General features: G+C 33.6%; 1 protein-coding gene and 1 pseudogene across 2 annotated transcripts in view; one reads left to right on the forward strand and one right to left on the reverse strand.

Annotated features, from left to right (window-relative positions):
• Positions 1–26309, forward strand: part of TECRL (trans-2,3-enoyl-CoA reductase like) — a 124988-nt gene that overhangs the window by 53679 nt on the left and 45000 nt on the right. For both annotated transcript variants that reach the window (XM_086704935.1, XM_086704934.1), the window contains exons 3-7: positions 1500–1544; positions 7026–7129; positions 17032–17147; positions 21338–21443; positions 22797–22869. In XM_086704935.1, coding sequence (XP_086561061.1) covers positions 1500–1544; positions 7026–7129; positions 17032–17147; positions 21338–21443; positions 22797–22869 — 444 coding nt within the window. The remainder of the gene's footprint in view (positions 1–1499; positions 1545–7025; positions 7130–17031; positions 17148–21337; positions 21444–22796; positions 22870–26309) is intronic.
• LOC112858181 (exosome complex component RRP43 pseudogene) lies at positions 8765–9648 on the reverse strand (annotated as a pseudogene).

Here is a 26309-nt window from a genome sequence, read left to right on the forward strand (position 1 = left end):
TGCTTTCTTCCAGAACTATCCACTACTGCTCATCATCACACTGCAAGAGTAACTACTATCTCCATTTATGACACTGGATAACTTCTTTATGCACTTCCTAAGATCGAATCTGCTGTTCAATAGAAACTATTAGATTTATTGGGGGAGGGGGTGATGCCTATTCATGTCTTCTGCCCATTTTTAGTTGCATTATTCATTTTTAAAAACTCCATTTAAATTCCATTTAGTTAGCATTTGGTGTAATATTAGATTGACATGTACAATTTAGTGATTCAACACTTCCATACAACAGCTGGTACTCATCACTACAAGTACACTCCTTAATCCTCATCATCTATTTAACTCATCACTCTACCCCCCCCTCCTCCCTGGCAACCATCAGTTTGTTATTTATAGTTAACAAGTCTGTTGCTTGCTTTGCCTCCCTTTATTTTAGCTTATGATTGTTTTGTTTGTTAAATTCTACATAGGAGTGAAGTTATATGGTATTTGCCTTTCTCTGACTGACTTATTTTACTTAGCATGATACTCTTTAGCTCCATCCACATTGCTGCAAATGGAAATATTTCATTCTTTTTATGGTTGAGTAATATTCCATTGTATGTATATACTACTTCTTCTTTACCCATTCATCAGTTGATGGACACTTGGGCTGTTTCCATAATCTGACTATAGTAGACAATGCTGTTATATATAACATATCCATGTATCCCTTTGAATTAGTACTCTTGTATACTTTGGGTAAATACCTAGTGATGCAATTTCTGGATCATAGAGTTAAAGATGTAAATGTGATACCTGAAACCGTGAAAATCCGAGAAGAACATGGGCAGTAACCTCTTTGACATTAGCTGTAGCAACTTCTTTCCGGATATGTCTCCTGAGTCAAAAGAAACAAAAGCAATAATGAACTACTGGGACTTCATCAAGATAAAAAAATTGCACAGGGAAGGAAACAATCAACAAAACTAAAAGGAAACCAGTGGAATGGGAGAAGATATTTGCAAATAACATATCTGATAAAGGATTTGTATTCAAAATATGTAAAGAACTTATCAAACTCAACACCCAAAGATGAATAATCCAAATGAAAAATGGTCAGAAGACATGAACAGACATTTTTCCAAAGAAGACATCGAGATGGCTAACAGACACTTGAAAAGATGCTCAACATCACTCATCATCAGAGAAATGCAAATCAAAACCACAATGAGATATCACTGCACACCACTCAGAATGGCTAAAATTAACAACACAAGAAACAACAGGTGTTGCTGAAGATGTGGAGAAATGGGAACCCTCCTTGCACTGTTGGTGGGAATGCAAACTGATGCAGCCACTCTGGAGAACAATATGAAGTTTCCTCAAAAAAGTTAAAAATAGAACTACCCTATGACCCAGCGATTGCACTCTAAGTATTTATCCAAAGAAACTATTGGATTTTAAACTGTGTTGACACTTGTGTTGACAACTAAATGCTATTATTTTTCATTGAATAGGTCCGAAGTGGTACCCTTCTAGAGTTGGCCTGCAGCTAGAACGAGGTAAGAATCAAATTTCATTGATCTATTTATTTAATTTGGAATCCCTTTTCTCTCATCAATAGCTAATATTTATTTATCACTTACTAAATGACAGGCATTGTAATAAGTGCCGTAAATCAATTATATCAATTGATTCTCCCAATAAGCTAGTGCTCCATTTTTATGGATGAGGAATTTTAGTCTCAAGAAGATAATTTTCACATATTCACTGTCAACATGCATTGGATGCAGGATCTGAACTAACATCTTTCTATCTCGAAAAGTTTTACTGCTTTTTTCTCTCATCCTACTACCTCCTAATAGGTTCTCAGGGATACTGGTCAGCAATTTCTTTTTCTCTCTTTCTTTTTTTCTTTTTCTTTCTTCCTTTCTCTTATTTTCTACTTAAAGCAAAATAAATGAGGTAATGAGGAGCAGAAATGAATTAATTTTGGGGAAAATATTATATCCAGTATTAAGCCTCAAGTTTCTCAAACTGTCAAATCCTATTTTCCATTCAGAAAATTTATAAATAGATACACTTAAAAGTTAGCTCTCTTAAGAATCATTGTAATTAACATTACATCAACTTGATCTTAAATTTGGACTTGTTCAAGAAGAGCTGTTATAAGTTTTAGAAAATACTTACTTGAAGTCAATTATAGTAAATCTACAATACACATCTGTTAAGGAATTTCAATCTCTAATTATTTTACACTGTAATGAAAGGCCTTCTTTTTTTCTTCCTTGTACTTTTGCTAATATTCAGGCCATCTTTTCTCTCATATTACCATTACTCAAGGACAAATGATTATTTCTTTGGATCTAAGCTGTCGTGTTTGCTTTCATTGTTTCTTAGATATTACACCTTTCTTTGAAACCTCTATGCTGAAAACATAGGAATACATGGTATTCTTGGAAGTCACACTTTCCTGATGGTCCCAAATTCTTCCAAGCTCAAATGTCCAAGACAAATTCCTAGAGTCTAAAAGAGAAGACTCATTATCTTGTTTATTTTTGCCTCTGCAGAGCCTAATATATGCCGAGCATATAAATGTAGTTCAACACATAGATGCTAAGTAATATAAAATTATATAGTGATATTGTTTTCTGAACTTGACTAGTATATAATGATAACTCTAGAATGCCACAGGCATCAATGTAAAATATAACTCAGTTTGAAGAACACTATAAGGAATTGGAATTTCTGTTAGTTCAACCTTCCTGGTGAATGTGACTTTTTACTTTCTCCTCACATGTATTTACTTGATTTCTCCTCACATACATTTACAGGGTATAATCTAAATGAAATATAGCCATTAAGTGTCCTTGAATAAAAGTATGATGTCATATTTGAAAAAAAGAGTCAATTAATTTAGCAGGCTAAGCAAGATATGGTAGAAAGAAGTTGTTTGAAGTAATGCAGAATTTTAAACCTTTTACTTAACTATCTATAGGATCTTTTCTTTTGTAAAGGGGAGCTAATAAAGAACCAAACTTATGGTTTGGTTTTTGTTTTATAAGTGTTGAATAAAATTATGTTTATAAAGCACTATCATGGTTGGCATATGGTAGATGCTTTATCAATCAGTTATAGCTGATTGATGTTATAGCTATTAGTATTAAGGAAATAAAACTTAACACTGAAACAAAGCAGGTCCTCAATATTTACCTATATTTCCTGCTAGAATATATTTGTCAGAATACTTGTACTGTGAGCAATGACATCGTGTAAATTTAGTCTTTTACAGTTTCATCACACAAAAGACACCATAAAAACTAAAGAAAATAATAAACATTGCTTTTTGTGGGCAAAAGAGCAAATATTTATTTAGCTTGGGGGTTGTGCTGAGCTGAGCTGGACTTGGTCTTACTTGTGTAGGTTCACTCAATCAGCTGTCGTCAGCTGGTAGGTTCTTGGTGACTGTCTGGTCTAGGTTGGTCATAACTTCAGCCAATCAAATCCTCTCTACTCTATGTGGTTTCTCAGGCTTCAGTGGAATATTATGAGCTTGTTCTCATGGTGGAATCAGGGGTACAAACAAATGAATACAAGAACTCAAGGACTGTTTAGGCCCAGGCTTGGAAGTGTCACATGATCTTTGCCCTACATTCTGTTAGCTAAAGTGAGTGACTAGGCTAACCTATATTCAAGGAAGTGGGGAAATGGACACCAAGTCTTAATAAGAGATACTAAAACTCATATTGCAAATGGTGCAGATATGGGAATGGTAAAGAACTCTGATTTCTGTAATAAATCTGTCATACAAATTGGTAACTAAAATGTGTTCTCTCTTCTTACCTTGATTAATATACTTAATAATGTTCTGGAAGCACAGAGTTAAATTTCCAAGCCTTAAAGTTATTGGATTTCTACAATAGAGAGGTGAAGAGTTAGCCCTGTCCTTCCCATTGCTGGCTCCAATCATCCACACCCTTTATACAACAGCTTTGAAAAACCCCTAGGTACATACCCTAGATTCTGGTCCACTTTGGGAAGAAATGCCCAAGAAAGATGATTTGTTTAAATTAATTTGGGCAGGAAATTCAGAGGCCTTAAGTGGCTGAAGCATGATATATGCTGAAACATGATACAGACAGCATCAGCTCCTGTTTTAGGCATATTTTCTTGGCCCTACATATTCCTTTTGGAATACATACATAGACATAGAAGGCCAGGGGCAAAGTTCCTGGATTACTGAGTCTGAGTGGCATTATTTTTTTTTTTATTTTTTTTTCAACGTTTATTTTTATTTTTGGGACAGAGAGAGACAGAGCATGAACAGGGGAGGGGCAGAGAGAGAGGGAGACACAGAATCAGAAACAGGCTCCAGGCTCTGAGCCATCAGCCCAGAGCCTGACGCGGGGCTCGAACTCACGGACCGCGAGATCGTGACCTGGCTGAAGTCGGACGCCTGATCGACTGCGCCACCCAGGTGCCCCTGAGTGGCATTATTAATGATATTCCTGGATTTTCTCGATTCCTTCTATTCAAATGTCATATTGATGGGACAACATTTTAAAAATATGCCAATAAAAAATAAAAATAATAAAAAATATGCCAATGCTCTGTTCCTTGAAGTCATCAAGTGATACAGGAGTAGAAATGAATCCCCTCCTCAAAGGTGACAATACATAGATGTATGTTGTAAAGATGTTTTCAGCATTTTTTTTTTGGTGTTACAAGGCTATCATATTCTTTTGTTCCAATTAACATTTCTTGTTGTCATACATGATTGTCAAGATATTATTGACCATTTTTATATCAGTCTTTACCTTGATCTATGTTGCATTAAATTCCTACTGCTGTGTAACAAATTAAAATTAACACTCATTTATTAGCTTGAAGATACAGTATGGCTGGCTTCTCTGCTCAGAATATCACAAAGCTGATCAAGGTATTGGTTGAGCTGAATTCTCATCTCAAGACTTCTAGAAAATTCTATTTCCATCTTCATTCTTGTTTGAAGAATTCACGTTGTTTTGTGGTTGTATGACAGAGGTTCCTATTTCCTGGCTAGTTGTCACATCCTATAGGCCATTTCAGTTCCTAGAGACTATTTGCATTCTTGCCATGTGGCCCTCTCCATCTTCATTCCAGAAATCTTTCTAGTACTTTATTCCTAGTACTCTAGTACTTTGAACCTGAATTCCTTTCTCTTATCTATTCATGCAGATTTAAATAATACATGATTAACTCAGACTCACTTGAATAATCTCTCTTATGAAGCCACATAACATAACCTGATCAAGGGAATGATAGCCTATTGTATTCATATTGGATTCATCAAATACAATATTCAAAATTAGTATATATCAATTATATATTTTATCTTACTTTAAGATACCTGTAATTACAAATCAATGTATTGGATTCTGAAAATAATCTAAAATAGTCATAAACTAACATTCAATGTGTCTTGCAAAAAAGAGAATGAAATAACACTTTTCCATGACTGAGGATAATATAAATCACAAACAGATTAGCATAAAGAATAATATAAACAAAACAACAACAATGGCAATACTAATTGCATTATACTTATGAGATTAGTCTAGCTCTAGTGTATTTTCTGTATATAGTACATCTTTGAATAAAATAAATTATATTTACCATTATCTTTTTATGAACATTTAAGTCTTTGCAATTGTTTTGCAATTATAAATAATTCTAATAAGAATATCTTTGTATATATCTTTTAGTACACACATGCCAGACTTATCTAGTGTTTATTATTAAGAAGGGAACATTTCCTTTACATGTCTTCTAAGACATCAGTTCTGTTTATTTTCCTCCAGTTTCATGAGAAACTCCAAGTAATCTTTGCTGTATGTTTCTCTTATTACTTTGAAAGCCTGGAGTGCTAGAAACCTGTCTTAGTTTCCATTCTTTTTCCAAACTGAATACATAAATAATCTCATCAAGCAGCGTGGCTTTAAATGTTAATGACTTTCAAATATCTACAGACATACTTATCCAACTGCTTATTTGACAGCTCCTACTTGAATGTCTAATAAATATCACACACTTAACATGCCCTAACGTAAATCTTAATTTCTACCCCCAAATTATAATGCACCTAAATGCTCAGGCCAAAATCTAAGAGCTGTCTTTATTTCACTGATATACTCTCCTCTCAAGTTGAACCTGCTCTATGTTCAAAACAGATCTAAAATTGATGCATTTTTAACATTTCTATCAGTGCCATCTTAATCCAAAAAGTCCCCTGCATGGGGCACCTGGGTGGCTCAGTCAATTAAGCATCCGACTTTGGCTCAGGTCATGATCTTGCAGTTCATGGGTTCAAGCTCCGCATTGGATTCTGTGTTGACAGCTCAGAGCCTGGAGGCTGCTTCAGATTCTGTGTCTCCCTCTCTCTCTGCCCCTCCCCCACTCATTCTCTCTCTCTCTCTCTCTCTCTCTCTCTTTCTCTCTCTCTCTCAAAAATAAAGATAAAAAAAAAGTCCCCTGCATGATGAATTTGAATTCCTCCTAAGTAATCTTGCTTCCCCTTCCTCCTGGTTTCCACACAGCATCCATAGAGATCTTCTAAAACATATCATGTCACTCCACTAGTGCTTTGCGATGACCACTAAAATGTATTCACCCTAACTAATTTATCATATAATAAAAGCATTTAGAGAACAGTTGACATCTACGTCTACTGATCCCTAAATTATACTATAAAAATACCTTGTATTAGATTTAATTATGATACTGTCTAATATTACAGTTTCTCAGAACACAACAGGATAGTGGCAGATGGTGGTCTGAACTTTGTTTAGGTAGAGGTGGGAAACCACTGAACATTTGAAAAATTGCTGATATCGCTTATAAAATGGGTTTGTTCACATTTTATTTTACTTTATATATTCATAATACATTGAAATTTCTATGTATAATTTATCCTTTGCTTTTACATGTTTCACATTAAAAAATGTGTTTTTTTAAATGACTATACCTTGAAATTGTATTAAATTACTATTTCCTTATTATTTAAGGTGGGCCCTTTTTGAAGGACTACATAACCATTCAAAGCATTGCAACTTCCTCCATTGTCACTCTCTATTTTACAGACCTAGGTCAACAGGTCAGTTGGACTACAGTAAGTATCAGTTTAAAATACAATATGCATGTCCCACATTTTGATAGGACAATTGTTATTAAATAAATTCATAATGAGGGGCGCCTGGGTGGCGCAGTCGGTTAAGCGTCCGACTTCAGCCAGGTCACGATCTCGCGGTCCGGGAGTTCGAGCCCCGCGTCAGGCTCTGGGCTGATGGCTCGGAGCCTGGAGCCTGTTTCCGATTCTGTGTCTCCCTCTCTCTCTGCCCCTCCACCGTTCATGCTCTGTCTCTCTCTGTCCCAAAAATAAATAAACGTTGAAAAAAAAAAAAATAAATAAATTCATAATGAAACTAAATACTATACTGAATAGTATATTAAGTTTTCCATGCTTACTAGAATTAGTGGCCAAAATTTTACACAAGAATTAGAGCAATGGAAATACTTGATTGGAAAAACGAGGGCAAATTCTTTTTGTAAGTGTCAATCTACCCTAGGACTGATGGCCCTATTTCTGCTTCCTCTATGCTGTTAGTCAAATGGTGTTTCTTTGGCTCTTCCTTCTAGGAACCTGGGGATATGAAGACTTTTGATATTGGAAAGAGAGGAGATAGGATATTCAATAAAAAATGTTCTAAGGCAAGGGGAAGACATTTTGGAAAATCAGAATGAAGTAATGAGACATCTTTGAGTTAGGAGATTGTGGCACACTTTTGGTTCTCCTTGAAGGAGGAGCTTTCAAAGTGGTGGCAGCTGAATCCAATGGCATTATAAGAATGAAAACTACATTAAAAGACATGTAGAACTGGAGTGCCTGGTTGGCTCAGTCAGTTGAGCATACGACTTTGTTCAGCTCAGGTCATGATTTTACACTCGTGGGTTCCATTCCCACATCAGGCTCTGTGCTGACAGCTCAGAGCCTCGAGCCTGCTTCAGATTCTGTGTCTCCCTCTCTCTCTGACCCTCCCCTCTCCACACACTCTGTCTCTGTCTCTCTCAAAAACAAAAAAAAAAAACACATTAAAAAAATTTAAAAAATGTTTAATTGTTTATTTTTTGAGAGACAGAGACAGACAGAGTATGAGTGGGGGAGGGGCAGAGAGAAAGGAAGACAGAATCTGGAGCAAACTCCAGGCTGTGAGTAAGCTGTCAGCACAGTGCCTGACTCTGGGCTCAAACTTGCAAACAGCGAGATCATGACCCCAGCCAAAGTCAGACACTTAGCCAACTGAGCCACCCAGGTGCCCCTAAAAAAACATTTTAAAGACATGTAGGACTAAGAAACAGAGAACATACTTTAGCACTAGTTCACAAGCATTGAACTATTGATGAGTAGTGGAATAGATAGATGGAATAGCTTCAGTAGTAAGAGGAAATACTAGGGATATTTAGTGACAGAGGCAGTAAAAGAGTTAATTTGATAAATAATTTTGATACTGATATATAAAGAATAGTACAATCATTCTATTTTTCTATTCAATTATTTTATATTTTTTAGAATTTTAAAGGTTTTCTGATTACACTCTATTCCATATTTGTGATGTGACTGCATTTTTAATATTTTCTGTATTAAGATAGCTTTCCTTTTTACCATGATCAACAATCAGCATTCAACATTCAACATTATCATCGGCAGTGCTTTAGTTTTCCCTTTAGAGTTAAACATTCTTTTTTTTTCCAGAAGAATGTAGTTTGATATTTATTTAGTATAAAAGGTTTGTGCACAGTGTAACAAATACAGTTTTTACAAATACGTTTTCAAAATGTGGTGGTTGTTTATTTGGGTTTCATAGTCTTAATTACTTCATCCATTAGCTTTTTTACCTCTTTGTATCTGCTAACCACTCGGCTCATACAGTCTGGAAGTTTAGCTCCATTCAGCCCACTTCCACCTGATTTGTGAAGACAACATAGTTTTTTCCTTCCTCATCCATTACTACTGTTAAGGTTCTAGTTGTCAGATGTTCCTTCTCTCCAGTAGGGTCAACTATGAGCAGAGTGTCATCAAATACAGCAAAAGAAGTTGCAACTGGATGAGTTCTAATATTCACATAACTTTTCTTCTTTAAATTAACTTCTGCTAAGGCAGTTTCTTCATTTATAGTAACTTCTGGTAGCTGTACACTTTTTTAAAGCTGCTAACAAAGCAAATGTACAGGCATCCAAGATGTTCCCATCATAGTCAAGGCAAATGATATCACAGTACAGCACCCAAGAAAGCTTTCCTGGAGAAATGCATAAGTCCTCTTTCTGAATTATCTGTGTTTCAATGACATCTGCAATGAACTGGCTAGCCACTTGGGCCTCTTGCCCAGGAGGTCCCGACCGCAATCTCGAGGAACACAGACGTGGTAGATACACATTAGGAACAACATATCCTTTATCAGGGGCATCCGTTGGTGGTGCTGCAAATTCTGCCTTAATTCCACAAATTAGTGTAGTATTTCCCAGCTTCACTAACGTGGAACCATCTGCAGTACTAATTGAACCAATGTTGACACTTGTGGTTCTGAATTCACCAAGTTCTCCTCCATCTGGACGGCAGTGCTCATTCAATTTTCAAAATTATTCCAAACACAGGACAATTTATTCATTATTATTAATCCTCAAATAGAGAAATTCAAGTTTGCATTTATTACTTACAATATTGTCACATCTTTTGCTTTTCTAACAATCTCTCCTTTAATATATATTATTCTTAAATTTAGATCATTATTTATATTTTAGTGTTATTGGTTAAATAGTTGCTTTAGTTTCCAAAGTTTGTTGATTCAGCTTTGAGTACTAATTTGTTGTACAAAAACACTGTTTAGAATATTCTGAATCCTTGTGAAGTATAATATTTATAAAAGAACCTATTAATGCATGCATTATGTAAGCAAAGGGTTTAATACTTAAATGTGTTATCAACAGACCTTTACTAAAGGAGATTTTAGACAAGCAGATTCTGATCTTCAAAGGTTAAAATATTCATAGTCTTTGTCCACATTTATGATGAAAAGGGAATTCTGTCTACAGAAGTTGTGTCAAGCCGAGTGGCATTAATGGTGAGTTCATTAAAAATTCCAGCTGCATCATTTGGATAAGCACTAAGCAGAGAAAGTGCTAAGGTGGAATTCTAGGACAATTGTACTAGAAAATTATAGCTTATTTGAAGGGAAAGTCATTTAGGTGACAAAGAGAACTCTGGAAATAGGATGAATATTTTTAAATCAACCCCATGGTTCACATAATCTTTTGCTCCAAATGAGTCAGTCCTATTAAATGCTAAAAATATACACATTACATTGCAATCACACCCACTTTATATCAAGTAAATTATACAATAAAAGCAATATTTTACTGCACCTAACATTCTTACACATTTATAAAACATTAAAATGTGCTCCTATAATAAAGGCATTATCATAGGGTTGGGTTTTGTTTTTGTTTTTTGTTTTTTTTAGAAACAGTCTCTTTACAAGGTCAAAATTAAGATTTTAATAATATTTTTCATCAAGTAAGAGTGTGCTGTCACAGATTATTGAGAAAATATTTGCCTCATTGAACTTATTGAAAGACTTAGGATAAAAGATTAATATAATAATCCTCATTATATAGATCCGATTAACTAAATATCAAATTCACTTGTCACCATTTTTAAGTTCATTCGTGTCTGTGCCTATACTTCTGTGTAATTTATCTCTTGGGAAGATTCAAGTATCTAAAACCACAATCAGATACAGAATTGTTCCCTTGCCACAAGGAACTCTCTCATATTATCCCTCTATGTTTACACACTCTTTTCCCTAACCTGGAGGAACTACTGACCTGTTTTTCATTTCTATATGTTTGTCATGTGTCAAATGCTATAAACAGAATTAAACAGGTTCTTTTGTTAGATTGATGTTTAATTTTCTCTAAGTATAGTGCCTTTGGGATCCATTCTATCTGTTGCATATATCAATACTCAGTTTTTTTTATTTTGAGTAGTATTTGGTTGTATGAATGTAGTAGTTTGTTTATTCACCCACTGATGGACATTTGGGTTCTTTCAATATTTAGCTCTTACAAATAAAGTTGTTATCTATCTTTGTGTAGGTATGTGTATAAACATAAGTTTTCATTTATTTAGCACATACTTTTGAGTTTCAAAATTATCTTTTATATTCTAGATAAAGTCCTTTGCTAAGTGTCTTGCAAATATTTTCAGTTTTTAGTTTGTCTTTTCAGTCCCTTAATGAGATTTTCTTTTTCTTTGCAAAATGTTTTCAATTTTAATGCAGTTTAAGTTGTCAATGATTTAAAGATCTTGTCTTTGCTGTCATAGGAAAGAACCCTTTGTCTTGCCCTAGGTCTGGGAGCTTTCTTCTATGTTTTCTTCTAGTGGTATAATAGTTTAATGTTTTACATTTTAATCATAGTCTATTTTTATTATAAAAGATATTGAATTTTATCACAAAACTTAATATTTTCTTTCAATTTGCTTCATGTGTCTACAATCCTTTTGTTTTGTTTTTATCTTCCTTGCTCCATTTGGAATTAATTGTCATACTTTATTGTCTATTAGCCTCGCTGTTATTTTGGTTTCTTTTTTACTAACTCTACTGGTTACCCAAGAGATTATAATGTATATCTTTAAGATATTGAACACTCATATACATTGTTGAATTTAGGTTTGCTGATGTGAAGATATTTCATAGATAATTGAATGACTTTATGATATTTGAGCTCTTCCTGACTCATCTTCTATTGTTGTGATATATTTTAATTTTCTAGGTACTTTTAAGTAAAAATCCACAACTATAAATATTTTTTAAATTTTTAATGTTTATTTATTTTTGAGAGACAGAGAGAGAGAAACAGAGTGCTACGGGGTGAGGAGCAGAGAGAGAGGGAGATACAGAATTGGAAGCAGGCTCCAGGTTCTTAGCTGTCAGCATAGGGCCTAACAGGAGGCTTGAACTCCCAAACCATGAGTTCATGACTTTAGCCAAAGTTGGACACTTAACCAACTGAGCCACCCAAGCAAACCCCAACTACTATAATTTTATATGGCCAATATTTATTTAGATTTATCAGTTTCACTGTAATTTAGTTAGTACCTCTAATGCTGCTCTTATAACTGTGATCATTATCATTCTTCCTGAAGAATATCTTTAGTAATTTATTCTAGTTCTGTCATATTCATTCTAAATATATCCATTTAACATTTATTCTGGAAAATACTTTTTACGGGAAAAAATAATTCCATATTGGCAGTTATATTTGTCTTCATTTCACAAAATTTCATTATTTTGATATTTGACTCCCTTGTTTCTAAAAGTCCACTACAGTCTTCTGAAATTAATGTGCCTTTTCTCTGGCTCATATGAAATTTGTCTTTTGTTTGATTATCACTGTCGGAAAATGATACGGTTATGATTGTTTCTGTTTATCCCGCTTTGGGTTTAGAGTGTAACCCGAGTCTTCTGTTTTGTATAAATATTTCATTGAAAATTATCATAATCTCTTTAACAGTTGGTTTTCCATTATTCTCTTTGTATTCTCCTGGGACACACACCCATTTCCATATTTTTCTTCTCAGAGGTTTCAACTATCTGCTAAAATTCTCAACTTTGGTTTTTATTTCTTTGAACATACAAAGATCATTTTTTAAATGTATGTGTCTGATAATTCTGTTATGTGGATATTCAGTTTATCTGTTTCGAATCTGCTGTTTCTTTGGATTTGATTACATTTTTTTTATTAAATTTTTTTAACGTTTATTTATTTTTGAGACAGAGAGAGACAGAGCATGAACGGGGGAGGGGCAGAGAGAGAGGGAGACACAGAATCCGAAGCAGACTCCAGGCTCTGAGCCATCAGCCCAGAGCCCAACGCAGGACTCGAACTCCCGGACCGTGAGATCATGACCTGAGCTGAAGTCAGACGCTTAACTGACTGAGCCACCCAGGCGCCCCTGATTACATGTCTTTACTCCTGTTACACCCTTACATTTCTGACCTAGTGCAGAAAAATGTGTATGAAAAACTTCTAAAGATAACTTGAGGCATAGAATGATATTAACTTCTTTTCAAAGTGACTTATTTTCCTGCAGAAGGACTAATGACGTTATTTGGTCTAGGTCATCTTAATCCAATTGATGACTGAAATGATCTCAGGCTGAGCTCTAGCACCTATAAAGACAGATCTACTCCTGCTTCATCATTGTTCCTAGGGTGTAACTCTTCTAGGTCTCAACCCAAAACCTGGAGATTTTATAAGGCTATCTCTCTGTCTTTGAAAAATGCCAACCAACAATTTTTGTCCTTCCATTCTCCGGCACCCTCAAAAAATTTAGTCTTCTTTCCAGGGTGCTATCAGACTTCATATCCTAAGGGCTCCTGGATGGTTCAGTCGTTTAAGTGGCTGACTTCGGCTCAGGTCGTGATCTCATGGTTCATGGGTTCAAACCCCTCATAGGGCTCTGTGCTGCCAGCTCAGAGGCTGGAGCCTGCTTCAGATTCTCTGTCTCCCCCTCTCTCCCCCTCCCTCTCTCTCCCTCTCTCTCAAAAATAAACATTTAAAAACAAAACAAAACAAAACAAAAAGACATATCCTCACATCTTAGATTCAATAACTATTCCAGAGTCCTGATTAAAATATCTTGGCTTTCTAATTCTTCAATGACTCAGTAGCTCTTTCAACACTGAAAAATATTTTGATCAATTTATCTTGCTGATCTCATTACAGTGTTTATTTGAATAACCTAGAATAAAACTCTCCATTACATATTACTCATATAATGGTTAAATTAAGAGAAAAACTTCTTTAAGTATTATATTAGCTTCAATACTTCTCATTCAGTAAAAAGTGATATTACTATTGGGAAATGCTCTCATAATTTTAATAGCTCTCTCATCATTAGAAGGTTAAGGTCAACACTACTTTATTTTGTCAGTAATTTTCAACAACTATGAAATGTGCAATTTTTTTGTTTTCAACTGTCAACTGAATTTTTTTTTTTTTTTAAGTTTATTTATTTGTGAGACAGAGAGAGACAGAGCATGAACAGGGGAGGGTCAGAGAGAGGGAGACACAGAATCCGAAACAGGCTCCAGGCTCTGAGCTGTCAGCACAGAGCCCGACGCGGGCCTCGAACTTCCGGACAGCGAGATCATGACCTGAGCCAAAGTTGGCCGCTTAACCGACTGAGCCACCCAGGCGCCCCTCAACTGAAATTTTAAAAAAAGATATGAAGTCCACAGTATCCTAATTATAATAGGACTAAAAAGTTTTTTTTTTCAAGAGAGAATGAAATGCATTAAGCATAATCTAAGCACAAAGATTCTAATCAATTTGCAACAATTGCAGCTGTGTGTTTCAATTTATATTTCTAAAACAGCTTATTGTCTTCCTCCTTTTTCAATTTAGACATATCCCAAGTTGAATATTCCACATAAGTTCCAAAAACAAATCTCAATTACCTAGCTTTCCTAGTATCATTGAATTTTACATTTTGAGCCATACATTAGTTCAATACAGTGAATAAACATTCTATAAAGCAAAAGCAAGAAAATGATATTGGAAACAAGTTGGAATTTAAAAGTAGTGTGTGTGTGTGTGTGTGTGTGTGTGTGTGTGCGTGCGTGTGTGTGTCTTCAAAGTAAAAAAAAAAAAAAGATATCTGCTTATTTTGAATATATAATTTCCACTAAATTTTGGTTTATAGTGGACTTCCTAGTCTTTGTAAATTCATCTGATTTGCTCGGCCTTATAAGCAGCACATTTATTTGTTTCTTTGGCTTTGGTTTTGAATTTGTTCTTGTTTAGTAGGAGAAGAAAAAATCCTTTTTCAGAAGTGTGTCTAATTATTATTTTTCTCTATCTGGCTCTTTATTTATTCTGAAACTACTTTTTTATTACTTTCTAGGTTTAATAAAACACCTCTCTTCCTTTTTTTTTCTACTTGCACCCAAATAGACTTTTTTTTTAAAATGCATTGTCCAAAAATTATTCTTATCATTCTCTAATGCTTTCAGGTCAGGGTACAGCCTTCATACTTTGGTACTATTTTGACCCCCATGTTACAGGTGCACAATATTTGTGATAAAATATTGGGCATCCTAGACATATTACTGTAAGCTAGCAGATTCTCCTGATTTATTTTAGGGTATGATGGAGATAAAACTGTAGTTTAATTTCCTGATTCAAAGAAACTTCATATTTGTGATAGCATTTTTATTAACTTAATAAAGAGTGGCATATGATCAAGGTTAACTATTGTTCATAACATTTTTCATTACTGATATATTACTGGAAGACTTGCTCAAAATTGACCTGGCTAGATCAGATGGCATTGAAATAAATATTTTGAATATTTTGTTTTAATAGAACAATTATTCTAATTATTCTGGAATATTAACCAGACTCTATTATCAGACATTCAAAAGTGGTAAACATTTTTTTCTTTACATTTGAATAATCAGGCATGTTGTATGCCATAAATTAATATAGTCCATCAGTAAAGGGTTTGTTTGATACTGAATTTGTCAGATGTTGCATGTTACCCTCATATAAAAGTCTTTTTTGGCTAATGAGATGATAAATACTGTTAAATGAAAAAAAAATCTAAACAAACCTACATATATAAATATTTATACATATTTAAATATTTATATATATATGTATATATAGTTCTATATATAATTATGAACATATATCATGTTATAAAGATGCAGTTACATAAAATTCTCACAAGAGATAACAACATAATTTTTAATCAATGTGCACACCTGTATATTTGAGTAAAACATGTGCAGCTTTACATTTTCTTTCTTAGAAAATGATGAAAATTGGCAAAGACAAAGCAAAGCAGTAATGGCAGTTGAATTTATCATTGTCATGTTTGCATCCTTTCTCTTTGAACACTCAGAGGTAAATTATTTTCCTTTTTCTCTCTGAAATTCCAGAGTGACTTTAATCTTGTTTTAGCATCAAAACAAAACCAAATAATGGACAGTTATAAGATTTAGAAAACTATCAGAAAAATAGTCAGCTGGTGAAACTTCATGCAATCAAACAGCCTTGTTTCCACTTATCTTTCCAAATCTTATGATTATTTCTCTAATCTCTCTCCACATACATGGTTGACTCTCAGTTTCAGAATTCAGAAGGCAATCCTTTTAACTACCTACTTAGACGCATTAGAATCAAGGTCTAAAATTTCCAAAAAAGAGAACTAAATTATTTCTATTTGAATCAGTGTCAAATCAATTGAATTCAAGATGACACAGCCATATAAAGATTAAAAAAAAAAAAAAAAAGATAGATACTGTAGCCAATTCCATTCAGCAACAGAGACAGTTTACATAGAAGATGGAATGTATATGGGACTGAGGAGACACAAAGAAATAGGTTTATAATGGTTTGACTGAGGAGACACAAAGAAATAGGTTTATAATGGTTAAATAAAAACTCCTTTGTGAAGAAATCATTACATTATTTCAACATTTTTATTTTATTATTTTTTTAAATGTTTATTTATTTTTGAGAGAAAGAGAGAGAGAGACAGAGTGTGAGCAGGAGAGGGGCAGAGAGAGAGGGAGACATAGAATCTGAAGCGGGCTCCAGGCTCTGAGCTGTCAGCACAGATCCCAACATGGGGCTCGAACCCACGAGCTGTGAGATCATGACCTGAGCCGAAGTCGGACACCCAACCGACTGAGCCACCCAGGTGCCCCAATATTTTTATTTTAAATTCACCATTGATAATTGTTCTTTCCTTAAGTCTTGACTAGTTCTTCCAAGGAAGACTTCTTGTTAATTTTGTTAGCACACAGTCTAATACATTTTAAATAATAATGCTACCTATCCAATTTACCAGTTCATTCAGTAGGCTGCCGGTGGACATGCTTATTATGTTTACATGGAAATCTTAATAACATTCTATTATTTTTTATTTATATCACCTTCTTTCAGGTATTTTTGGCTGAATACACAGGACCTTTGCTGATATATCTCCTCTTTTATTTGAGGATCCCATACATATATGACATGAAAGAGAGCTCTAGAAGATTGCGCCACCCAGTGGTACAGTAAGTAATACGTATCATATCTATAGGTTAGGAGGAGATAAAACTAGCACACAGATATTAAGGTTGTTTATAAGCTCAAAGAGGATGACAGTTATAGAAATATATTTTAAGTAACTTTAAATAATGTATACACACCAACTTGCAAATTTATATACAAAGAACTATTAAATATACCTTAAAGTGGAAGTAATATAAGTTCATAATGATCACAGTAGGAGAAATCTGGACATTTAAAAATATCACAAAAAGGTTAAGATTATAAAGTTGAGAGGTCATACATAGGGCTGAAGATGTGATAGTAAATAAAATATAATAAAACACATACTTCTCTAAAAATATGGGCAAAATTTGTAGGAAAGAAACAATGACACAAATAGGAAAAAAATAGGTTTACTTTTTTTTTTAATATTCGCTTATTATTTTGAGAGAAAGACAGAACCTGAGCGGGGGAGGGGCAGACAGAGGGGGAGACACAATCTGAAGCAGGCTCCAGGCCATGAGCTGTCAGCACAGAGCCCAACACCGGGGCTCAAACCCACGGACTGTGAGATCATGACCTGAGCCAAGTCGGACACTTAACTAAGCCACCCAGGCACTCCCCCCAAAAAAGTTTTATAAGTTAACTTTAGTTGGTCAAAATCCAAAATTAAGTTTTACTTTAAAGTGAAAAGTAGGGGCGCCTGGGTGGCGCAGTCGGTTAAGCGTCCGGCTTCAGCCAGGTCACGATCTCGCGGTCCGTGAGTTCGAGCCCCGCGTCAGGCTCTGGGCTGATGGCTCGGAACCTGGAGCCTGTTTCCGATTCTGTGTCTCCCTCTCTCTCTGCCCCTCCCCCGTTCATGCTCTGTCTCTCTCTATCCCAAAAATAAATAAAAAAATGTTGAAAAAAAAAAAAAAATTTAAAGTGAAAAGTAAAAATAAGGTACACAAAAGGATGAGGGCAGTTATCAAAGCACAATATATAACATACTGTGAAAATAATCTTTGTCTCTCTGTCTCTCTGTCTCTGTATTTCTCTCAGCTTACTACCAAATTAAAGAGAAAGAATAATTATCCAAGATGCTAAACTGAGATGTAGTGTTAGCAATTTGTTAAGAAAAAAAAAAAAGAACCTGATTTAATGACTAAACTCTAAGTGAAATAAGGAACAAAATTTAAGGAAAGCTTAAATTCAGGGGAGCCTGGGTGGCTCGGTCATTTGAGCATCTGACTCGTAATTTTGGTTCAGGTCATGATCTCACAGTTTGTGAGATTGAGCACCACCTGGGGCTCTGCTCTGACAGCGTGAAGCCTGCTTGGGATCCTTTCTCTCCCTCTCTCTGTTCTTGCCCAACTCACACATGCTCTCCCTTTCTCTCTCTCTCCCTTCCTCTCTCTCTGTCTCAAAATAAATCAACTTAAAAAAAAATAAGCAAAATTTAGGTCATAGGAATACTAGAAGATAGAGAGTGATTTCACTTCTGACTTTCTCATCTCAAATCAAGCTTTCCCTTACCCTTGATTTCTGTGCCACAGCCACACTGGTCTTTCTTGTCCTGATACCTACCATGTTCCGGTTCTCACAAGGACATTTACACATGCTATCCCTCTTCTCCCATCCCAATTACTTATTTCTTCTTTCTTATTTAAACTTCAAAAAAAGTTCAGTGTTTCTTACTCTGGGTGGCCATTCCTATTCTTTGTATGACAAGCATGCTACTGAAATGTTCTTCCTTTATGCAATTTATTACTTTAAAATTATATGTTCACATAATCACTTGTTTGTATCTTTCCCTCTACAAAGTTCTATGATGGGTCTACTTTCATGTTCAGTTTATCTTCACTGTTTAACATGACCTGGTTTACAAGAAGTACTCAGTAAAAGTGTTTTGAATGATTAGAAGGATGAACCAATTACAAACATATTTATTTTACATTGGGCGCTTTTAGATTATAAAAGAGAAGAACCTAACTTGGATGGGAGTTATGAGCTGGCTTTTCTAAGAAAGTGGCATATCAACCATTTTCTTTGTTTTCTGGAAGGATGAGTCAGATTTTAACTAGAAAATCTTCATGTGGAAATTATTTGTGGTACAAAGAAATTTGGTGCTTTGTAGGAGCAGAAAAATAAGTGAACTAATTTAACCATGGCTTGAACTAAAATTTATTATTTAGTGATCTGCTACATAGCTGGGCATAACCTCACTTTATGATTTCTTATAAAGTGGAAAATTTTCTCACTCAAGGATTTATAGAAATACTCCTAACAAAGAACCAACAAGGTAGGAAAGATACTGATTCCCTCATCAATCCTTTAAGCTCATAAGACATCTTCCTAAATTAGAACTTCACTTTTGTTTTTCTTACTGTCTAGAAAGCTCTGCCCCCAGATATCCACACTTGTTTTCTCACTTCTCACAGAATTCGTCTGTTATTCATAGATATACGCACATAGAACATGCCCCTCTCCTGATAGATGCAAACTTACATTTATGAATTAATGAATAATAATAAATTCCCTGGGATTTAACCAGGTTGATTTGTGTTTGTTTTCCCTAAAGTCACTGATATCATTAACCAGAAATCATTAATTCATTTTGTTAAAATAAACTCCCGGGGGAGACTCAATGTTTGATTTTACATAGAGTAAATGACATGATCTTTATGTTCAAACTTTATTGGCTTAAGTATGCAATTCTTGATCCATATTGATTATCTTGAATAGATGTCAGTTTTTGAAATTTATGATTTTAACAAATGCAGTACAGATTTTAATGGAAATATATTTTAAGCATAAGCAAGAGTATATATTTCTGTAAATCACATCTGACATTTACTTTTAAAATAATAGTTTTAGGGGCACCTGGGTGGCTCAGTCGGTTAAGCGGCCGACTTCAGCTCAGGTCATGATCTCACAGTTAGTGAGTTCAAGCCCCGCGTCGGGCTCTGTGCTGACAGCTCAGAGCCTGGAGCCTGTTTTGGATTCTGTGTCTCCCTCTCTCTGACCCTCCCCCGTTCATACTCTGTCTCTCTCTGTCTCAAAAATAAATAAACGTTAAAAAAAATTAAAAAAAAAAATAATAGTTTTATAAATGGCAAGAGAGATGTTAACTTAGAACAACAGCAACAAAACAAATACTCAAAGAAATAAACAAGACATTACAATTTGTGAGGTAGGCAAAAACCAAACATAAAACCAACTAAACAAAACAAAAAAGCTGTCCTGCCTCCATAAAAAATGAAGTTCAAACTTTTCCAATGTGTGGTTCTTGTTGAAGGAAAGCCAAACAATGAAAAAGTTATTCTGAATATTATAAATGTCAAATGAAGTCTAAGTAGGTTTTGGATATTTTTAAAACTTGTAAATTTTCCCCTCTGAAACCCATTAGTTTGTTCTCTGTATTTACAGGTCTGATTCTGCTTTTTGTGTGTTTGTTTATTCATTTGTTTTGTTGTGTTTTTGTTTTCATTTATTTATTTTTTTAAGATTCCACAGAGTGAAATCATGTGGTATTTGTTTTTCCCAATCTGACTTATTTCACTTAGCATAATAGCCTAGGTCTATCCATGTAGTAGCAAGTAGCAGAGGGGAAGGGGAGAAAGCGGGGGGGGGGGGGGGGGGCAAAATGGGTTAAGTAGAGAGGGAGACACAGGCTTCCAGTTACAGAATAAACATGTCACAGGAGTAATAGGCACAGTATAAAGAATATAGTCAATGATATTGTAATAGTATTGTATGATGATAGATGACAGCTATATTTGTGGTGAGCATAGCATAATGCATAAACTTGTTAAATCACCATGTTGTACACCTGAAATTAATATAACATTGTATGTCAACCATACTAGAACAAAACAAAAGTGTACATTTTCTGCTTCATTCTTGAGGCATTTTGATATGAGTCCATCTATAGTTTTATGTATTCTTGGGGTAGGTGTGAGCTTATAGCTTACGACTGGTATTATAAAATATTTTGAGTGTCATCAGAAGTAAACTTATAGAGAGTGTTGTAATAGTACTATTATTGTGAAATAAATTTAGAAATTTTCTAGCATAACAATATTGAAATAAACATTAGTGTTTGATTAGTAGAAACATTTCCTAATAAATATTGTAGCAAACTAAATAAAAATAAATAATAAAACGTCTTATACAGAAGGCAAGCCAGACCTTTGGAAGTGAATTTAATGTTCATTTTTTATCTTCTTTCTAGTGTGGCTTGCTTCTGTCATTGTATACACTATATCCGCTATCTTTTGGAAACCTTATTTGTCCATAAAGTTTCTGCAGGACATACACCTTTGAAAAATTTGATAAAGGTGGGATTGATATGTTTTGTCATTTTAATTACTATTGAGAAATTTTGTGTATTGGGTCATCCGTAAAATAATGCAATCATCTGTATTTCCCTTATGCTTAGATTCTTCCGTTCAACTGTATCAGCACATCATAAACCTCTGCTCCTGAAATGCCACTTCGTCCATGACCTTTTTCACTGGAGCTGCCCTCAACCAATGACCCTACATAAAAGATTTGCCATGTCCTTTATGTTACAGGCCACATATGCTCAGGCACATTTGATTTTGGAAGTACTTGGCATTGAATTCAGACTCTTTAAGTGCCACTTGAAGAGGAGGGATGTCATATATGAACCTTTGTGTAAATATAGGTCTGTGTGACCTATATTTGAAATGATGAAACTACATTCTGTATTGATGACAGTTGTCAGTGTGATGACAGTGTCTTTGCTCTTCCAAAAATGGTGAATGCAGGAGTTAATAACCATCCCAGCAAAGAGCTGTCAAGAAAATGGGAAGTTTTATGAAATATTAAAGTGGAAATGTACATGATATAACATCCTGCAATTCAATTTTCCAGTACTAATTCCAATTTAATATTGACTTTCAATAGGAAGTATTTCCTTATTGAAGAGTTCCTGGGGTTTTTTTTTGGCGAATACCTGTTTTGTAAAAATTTCAACAAGCTATTCTATTGTTGTCATTGTATTAAAACAATAAACCCTAAAACTCTTAGAAACCTCAAAACTCATTTAGACTAGCTGCTTCTATTCTGCAGAAGACATTAAGATTTATCGTATCAGTACAAGATCAGTATTATAGCCTAGGACTTTTAAAACTAGGACATTTCCCTTTATAATCTATCAAGACAGGTTTTACTAATGATTAAATAACTCATTATTTTATTCATTTACTGATGGAAAGTGAATATTAATATATTTTATGTAATGCATTATTATTTTATGCTTTCATTCATATATATTACTTGATATGACAAAACCACTCTTGAAAGATATTTTTAAAATATATTGTTACATTTGTCTTATATCCTAAATTCCATTTATATTAATAAGGATTGAGCAAAGTAATGCATTTCCTTAGTGGTATCAAATAGTTACTTGTAAAATGCTACTTCATTGGGAGAGGAAGTGTTTCATTTATCTGGCTTAGAACATTTATACCATTTTTCATATTAAAAAAAGCTGCAGTTTGGCATATAAATATATGGGATGATTTCAAATGATATGATAGATTTTATATATATATATACATATATATATACATATATATGTGTGTATATATATATATATATATATATATATATATATATGTATATATACGTATTCCCTAACTTTTATTATGTTTTATTTGCAGGGCTGTGCCTTTTATTGGGGATTTACTTCTTGGATTGCCTACTATATTAATCACCCACAGTATACACCACCATGTATGTATGATTTCTTTCTAATTAAATCCATACTAAATTGCCAACATCAAGACTCTCTTCTAAACTACACAGAAGCTATGAAACATGGTACACTTAAAAAATAAGCAAATAATGGGGGCGCCTGGGTGGCGCAGTGGGTTAAGCGTCCGACTTCAGCCAGGTCACGATCTCGCGGTCCGTGAGTTCGAGCCCCGCATCAGGCTCTGGGCTGATGGCTCAGAGCCTGGAGCCTGTTTCACATTCTGTGTCTCCCTCTCTCTCTGCCCCTCCCCCGTTCATGCTCTGTCTCTCTCTGTCCCAAAAATAAATAAACGATGAAAAAAAAAATTAAAAAAAAAAATAAGCAAATAATGAAAAAAATGTGAATTTTAAGTTGCTTCTGTATAATGCTCCATTAAATTTTTATGTATGCTTAAAGACCATTTTGACATTGGTTTATTTTCTTTCCATAGGAACTCTAACAAATATATGAGTTGGTTGTAAATCTCCAAAGTGACAGATAGTAAAAATGAAAGGGTGAAAATTAAAAAGAAAAATTCTGTATCATCACACAATCACATGAAATCAACTATCAGGATTTAAAAAATAAACAATTAATATAAATATGTAGTTAAAATATTAAATATAATTCAGTAAGAAGCAATTTGTTTCTTTAACATACTATTTTCTATTTATAACTTTATAAAATATCCTGGCCATTGACTCAGCTGAAGCAATTTGGTGGAAAGCACAATGGACCAAACCTAAATTCTCAGTTCCTAAAACTGGAGGGAAATAGCTGTACCGAACAAAGAATTCCATTTCTTTTATTTACTCTGGACTTTTCTCTCCTCAGCTTTTACTGCAGCTCACAAGGCACACACGGGGTTCTAGTGAGAAAGGGCTGAGGTTTCAAATTTAATTGATAATTATTTTTTGTGATCTATTTCTGGTGTTTTTAAAGTTTGAAATAAATAGAAATGAATAGAGTATTCAAGCTTCATTTCAGATTTTACAAAATCAGTTAAACTGTCTTAATATATACTTGAAGTACCAACACAGAATCTTTGTTAAGATCAAGAAATCTAGTCGAGCTTGCTAAGAGTGTATCATTGCAATGTTCAAAACTTTAATTCTTCTAAATACTAGCGACTATGAATATTGAAGAAAGAAATTTCCTAACATCTTATAACTCTGATACTTAAAGGTATGCTATCAGAATATTTACCTACTAACTTTAGAACATTAACAGATAGATACTTTTGCTCCATAGTATATTTAAGAAGAGGAGGCTCTGAAAAATGTTACATTCACATATGTGATAAAAATAGAGGCTGATTGGTATTAACATATGTAAAGTATTTATTGAAAAGGAAATGCTTGTCAAGAAATGTAAAAATGCCATTAAGAAACATTATGATGTGTTAATAGTCCCTATTATAAATTAGGAAAATGAGACCCTGAAAGTCTAATTTTACTGGCTCAAGACTCTCAAATGCATAAGGTGTAAGTAGGAATCAAATTCCGTGAACATATATATAGCCCTATAATGCTGATCCCAGCTGGAAAGTGAATATCATGAGAATATTTTCATGAGAATATCATGAGAATACCTTGAGAATATCAAGAGAAGCCCTATTCTCAACAAATTTGACTGCATAAAATTAATGGCATCTGTACATTTACACACATTAAATAAAACACAACATATTATTATGTATTTCTGACACATATACCATTAAGGAGGTCATTTTTCTTACTTCTCAAAAATACTTAAAAGTAAATAGGAAAAAAACTGTCATAATTAAAAACTGCCCAATGGCAGGCATATTCCATTAACTGCAAACTGTATGCATATGTTCAGAAAATTCAATACATATGTTTAGTATCAGCAGCTAGCAAGGAAAAATGGCCTTTGTAAAAATTCTAAATGTGAAATATTATAAAAATTATAAAAATATTACAGAAAATTTTAATAATGGCTAGATTTTTTTCTGGAAAGTTTGTTTCAAGTTATACCATCTGTAAGTTTGCTTACTGGAAATAAACATTTAAAATATTTAAAAATTATATTCTCTGTCCCAGTACCTGTTTTAATCATACAGTTATTTTTTCTCATTAAAAAATGAAAACAAGGTATATCTTCACTGTCCTGATACATGACATGTTCTGAACCCCTCTCTTGTGTATGTTAGTATCTATTCATTTTCTAAATCAGAGTGCAAACATGTACTCAGTCCTTCCTGATCTCCTCGATTAAAATAAATCCTTCATTTTAGCTCTTACATTAAATACTATATAGGTCTTTCTTAGTAACACTTACCAGGATTGCAAGCTTCCATTTGTTATCTTGTGATTATTATTTGTTTCCTTGTCAGACAATAATTTTTATTAAGATAAGAGTTGCTTTTGGCTTAAGTTTAATTGATTTATCACAAGTACATAGTATAGTGCCTATCATATAAATTCTTAATAAGTATTGTTGAATGAATAAAGTTTTGTCTAATAGTAGGTACAAATAAAAAAAATATTTTGATTTAGCTATAGAAGAATGTTTAATTATATGGTAAATGTGCTTAGTTATATGGCAAAGAGATATTAAAGAATAATTGATTATAAGAATGTTTTATCACATATTATAAAAAGTATAGAGAAAATATGTATATTTCCAAGGGAAAATCTGAATTTTAATAGATTTACAATGGATAATGGGATTTTTATGCATTTTATTTCTCTTTGTACTTTTATCTATTTCCCAAATTTTCTCCATTAATGTATTTTATTTCATAATTAGATACATGTACTTTATAAAAACAAAATCTCCAATAATTATACATGTTTTATATATGAATATACACATATATATATTCATACATAAATACTTACATAACTTTTGACTATATTATACTTTCAAATTTCTAGCCCATGGAAATAGAACTTCTATAAATGTCTTACAAAGAAAGATGTTTGAAGTTGTATTACTTATCATACATAAAATTAAAGTTACACTAATTATGCAGCAATTAGATAATATTTAATGTTTAGAGCTAGCCATATTACACATTATAATGCATATGCTGTCATAGCTTTTACAATGAATGCTTAATAGTATTGGAAAAGTCTTTAAATATATCCTTATAAAATATGCAAGATTTAAAATGAGACATTATATTTTTTATTTGTAAATATGTTTACATAAATACAATTTATATGTACACACCCTCACATAAATCTAGAAAAAAATGCAACTATTAATACAGCTGATGAGCTTATCAGAAAATTTTATTTTTAGTACTTTTTTATATTACAACTTTTCTGCCATCAGAAAGGTGACTTTAAGATACTATCTTAAATTCTAATTTATTAATTACTCATATATGATTTGGGAACTGATATAATCTATATTTTTCTTTAAGATGAGAACATTAAATCTTACCTCATATATTTGTTTCTAGATGATA

This window comes from Puma concolor, chromosome B1 (genome assembly GCF_028749965.1).
Source record: "Puma concolor isolate L17-30 chromosome B1, mPumCon1.1.hap2, whole genome shotgun sequence".
NCBI lineage: Eukaryota > Metazoa > Chordata > Mammalia > Carnivora > Felidae > Puma > Puma concolor.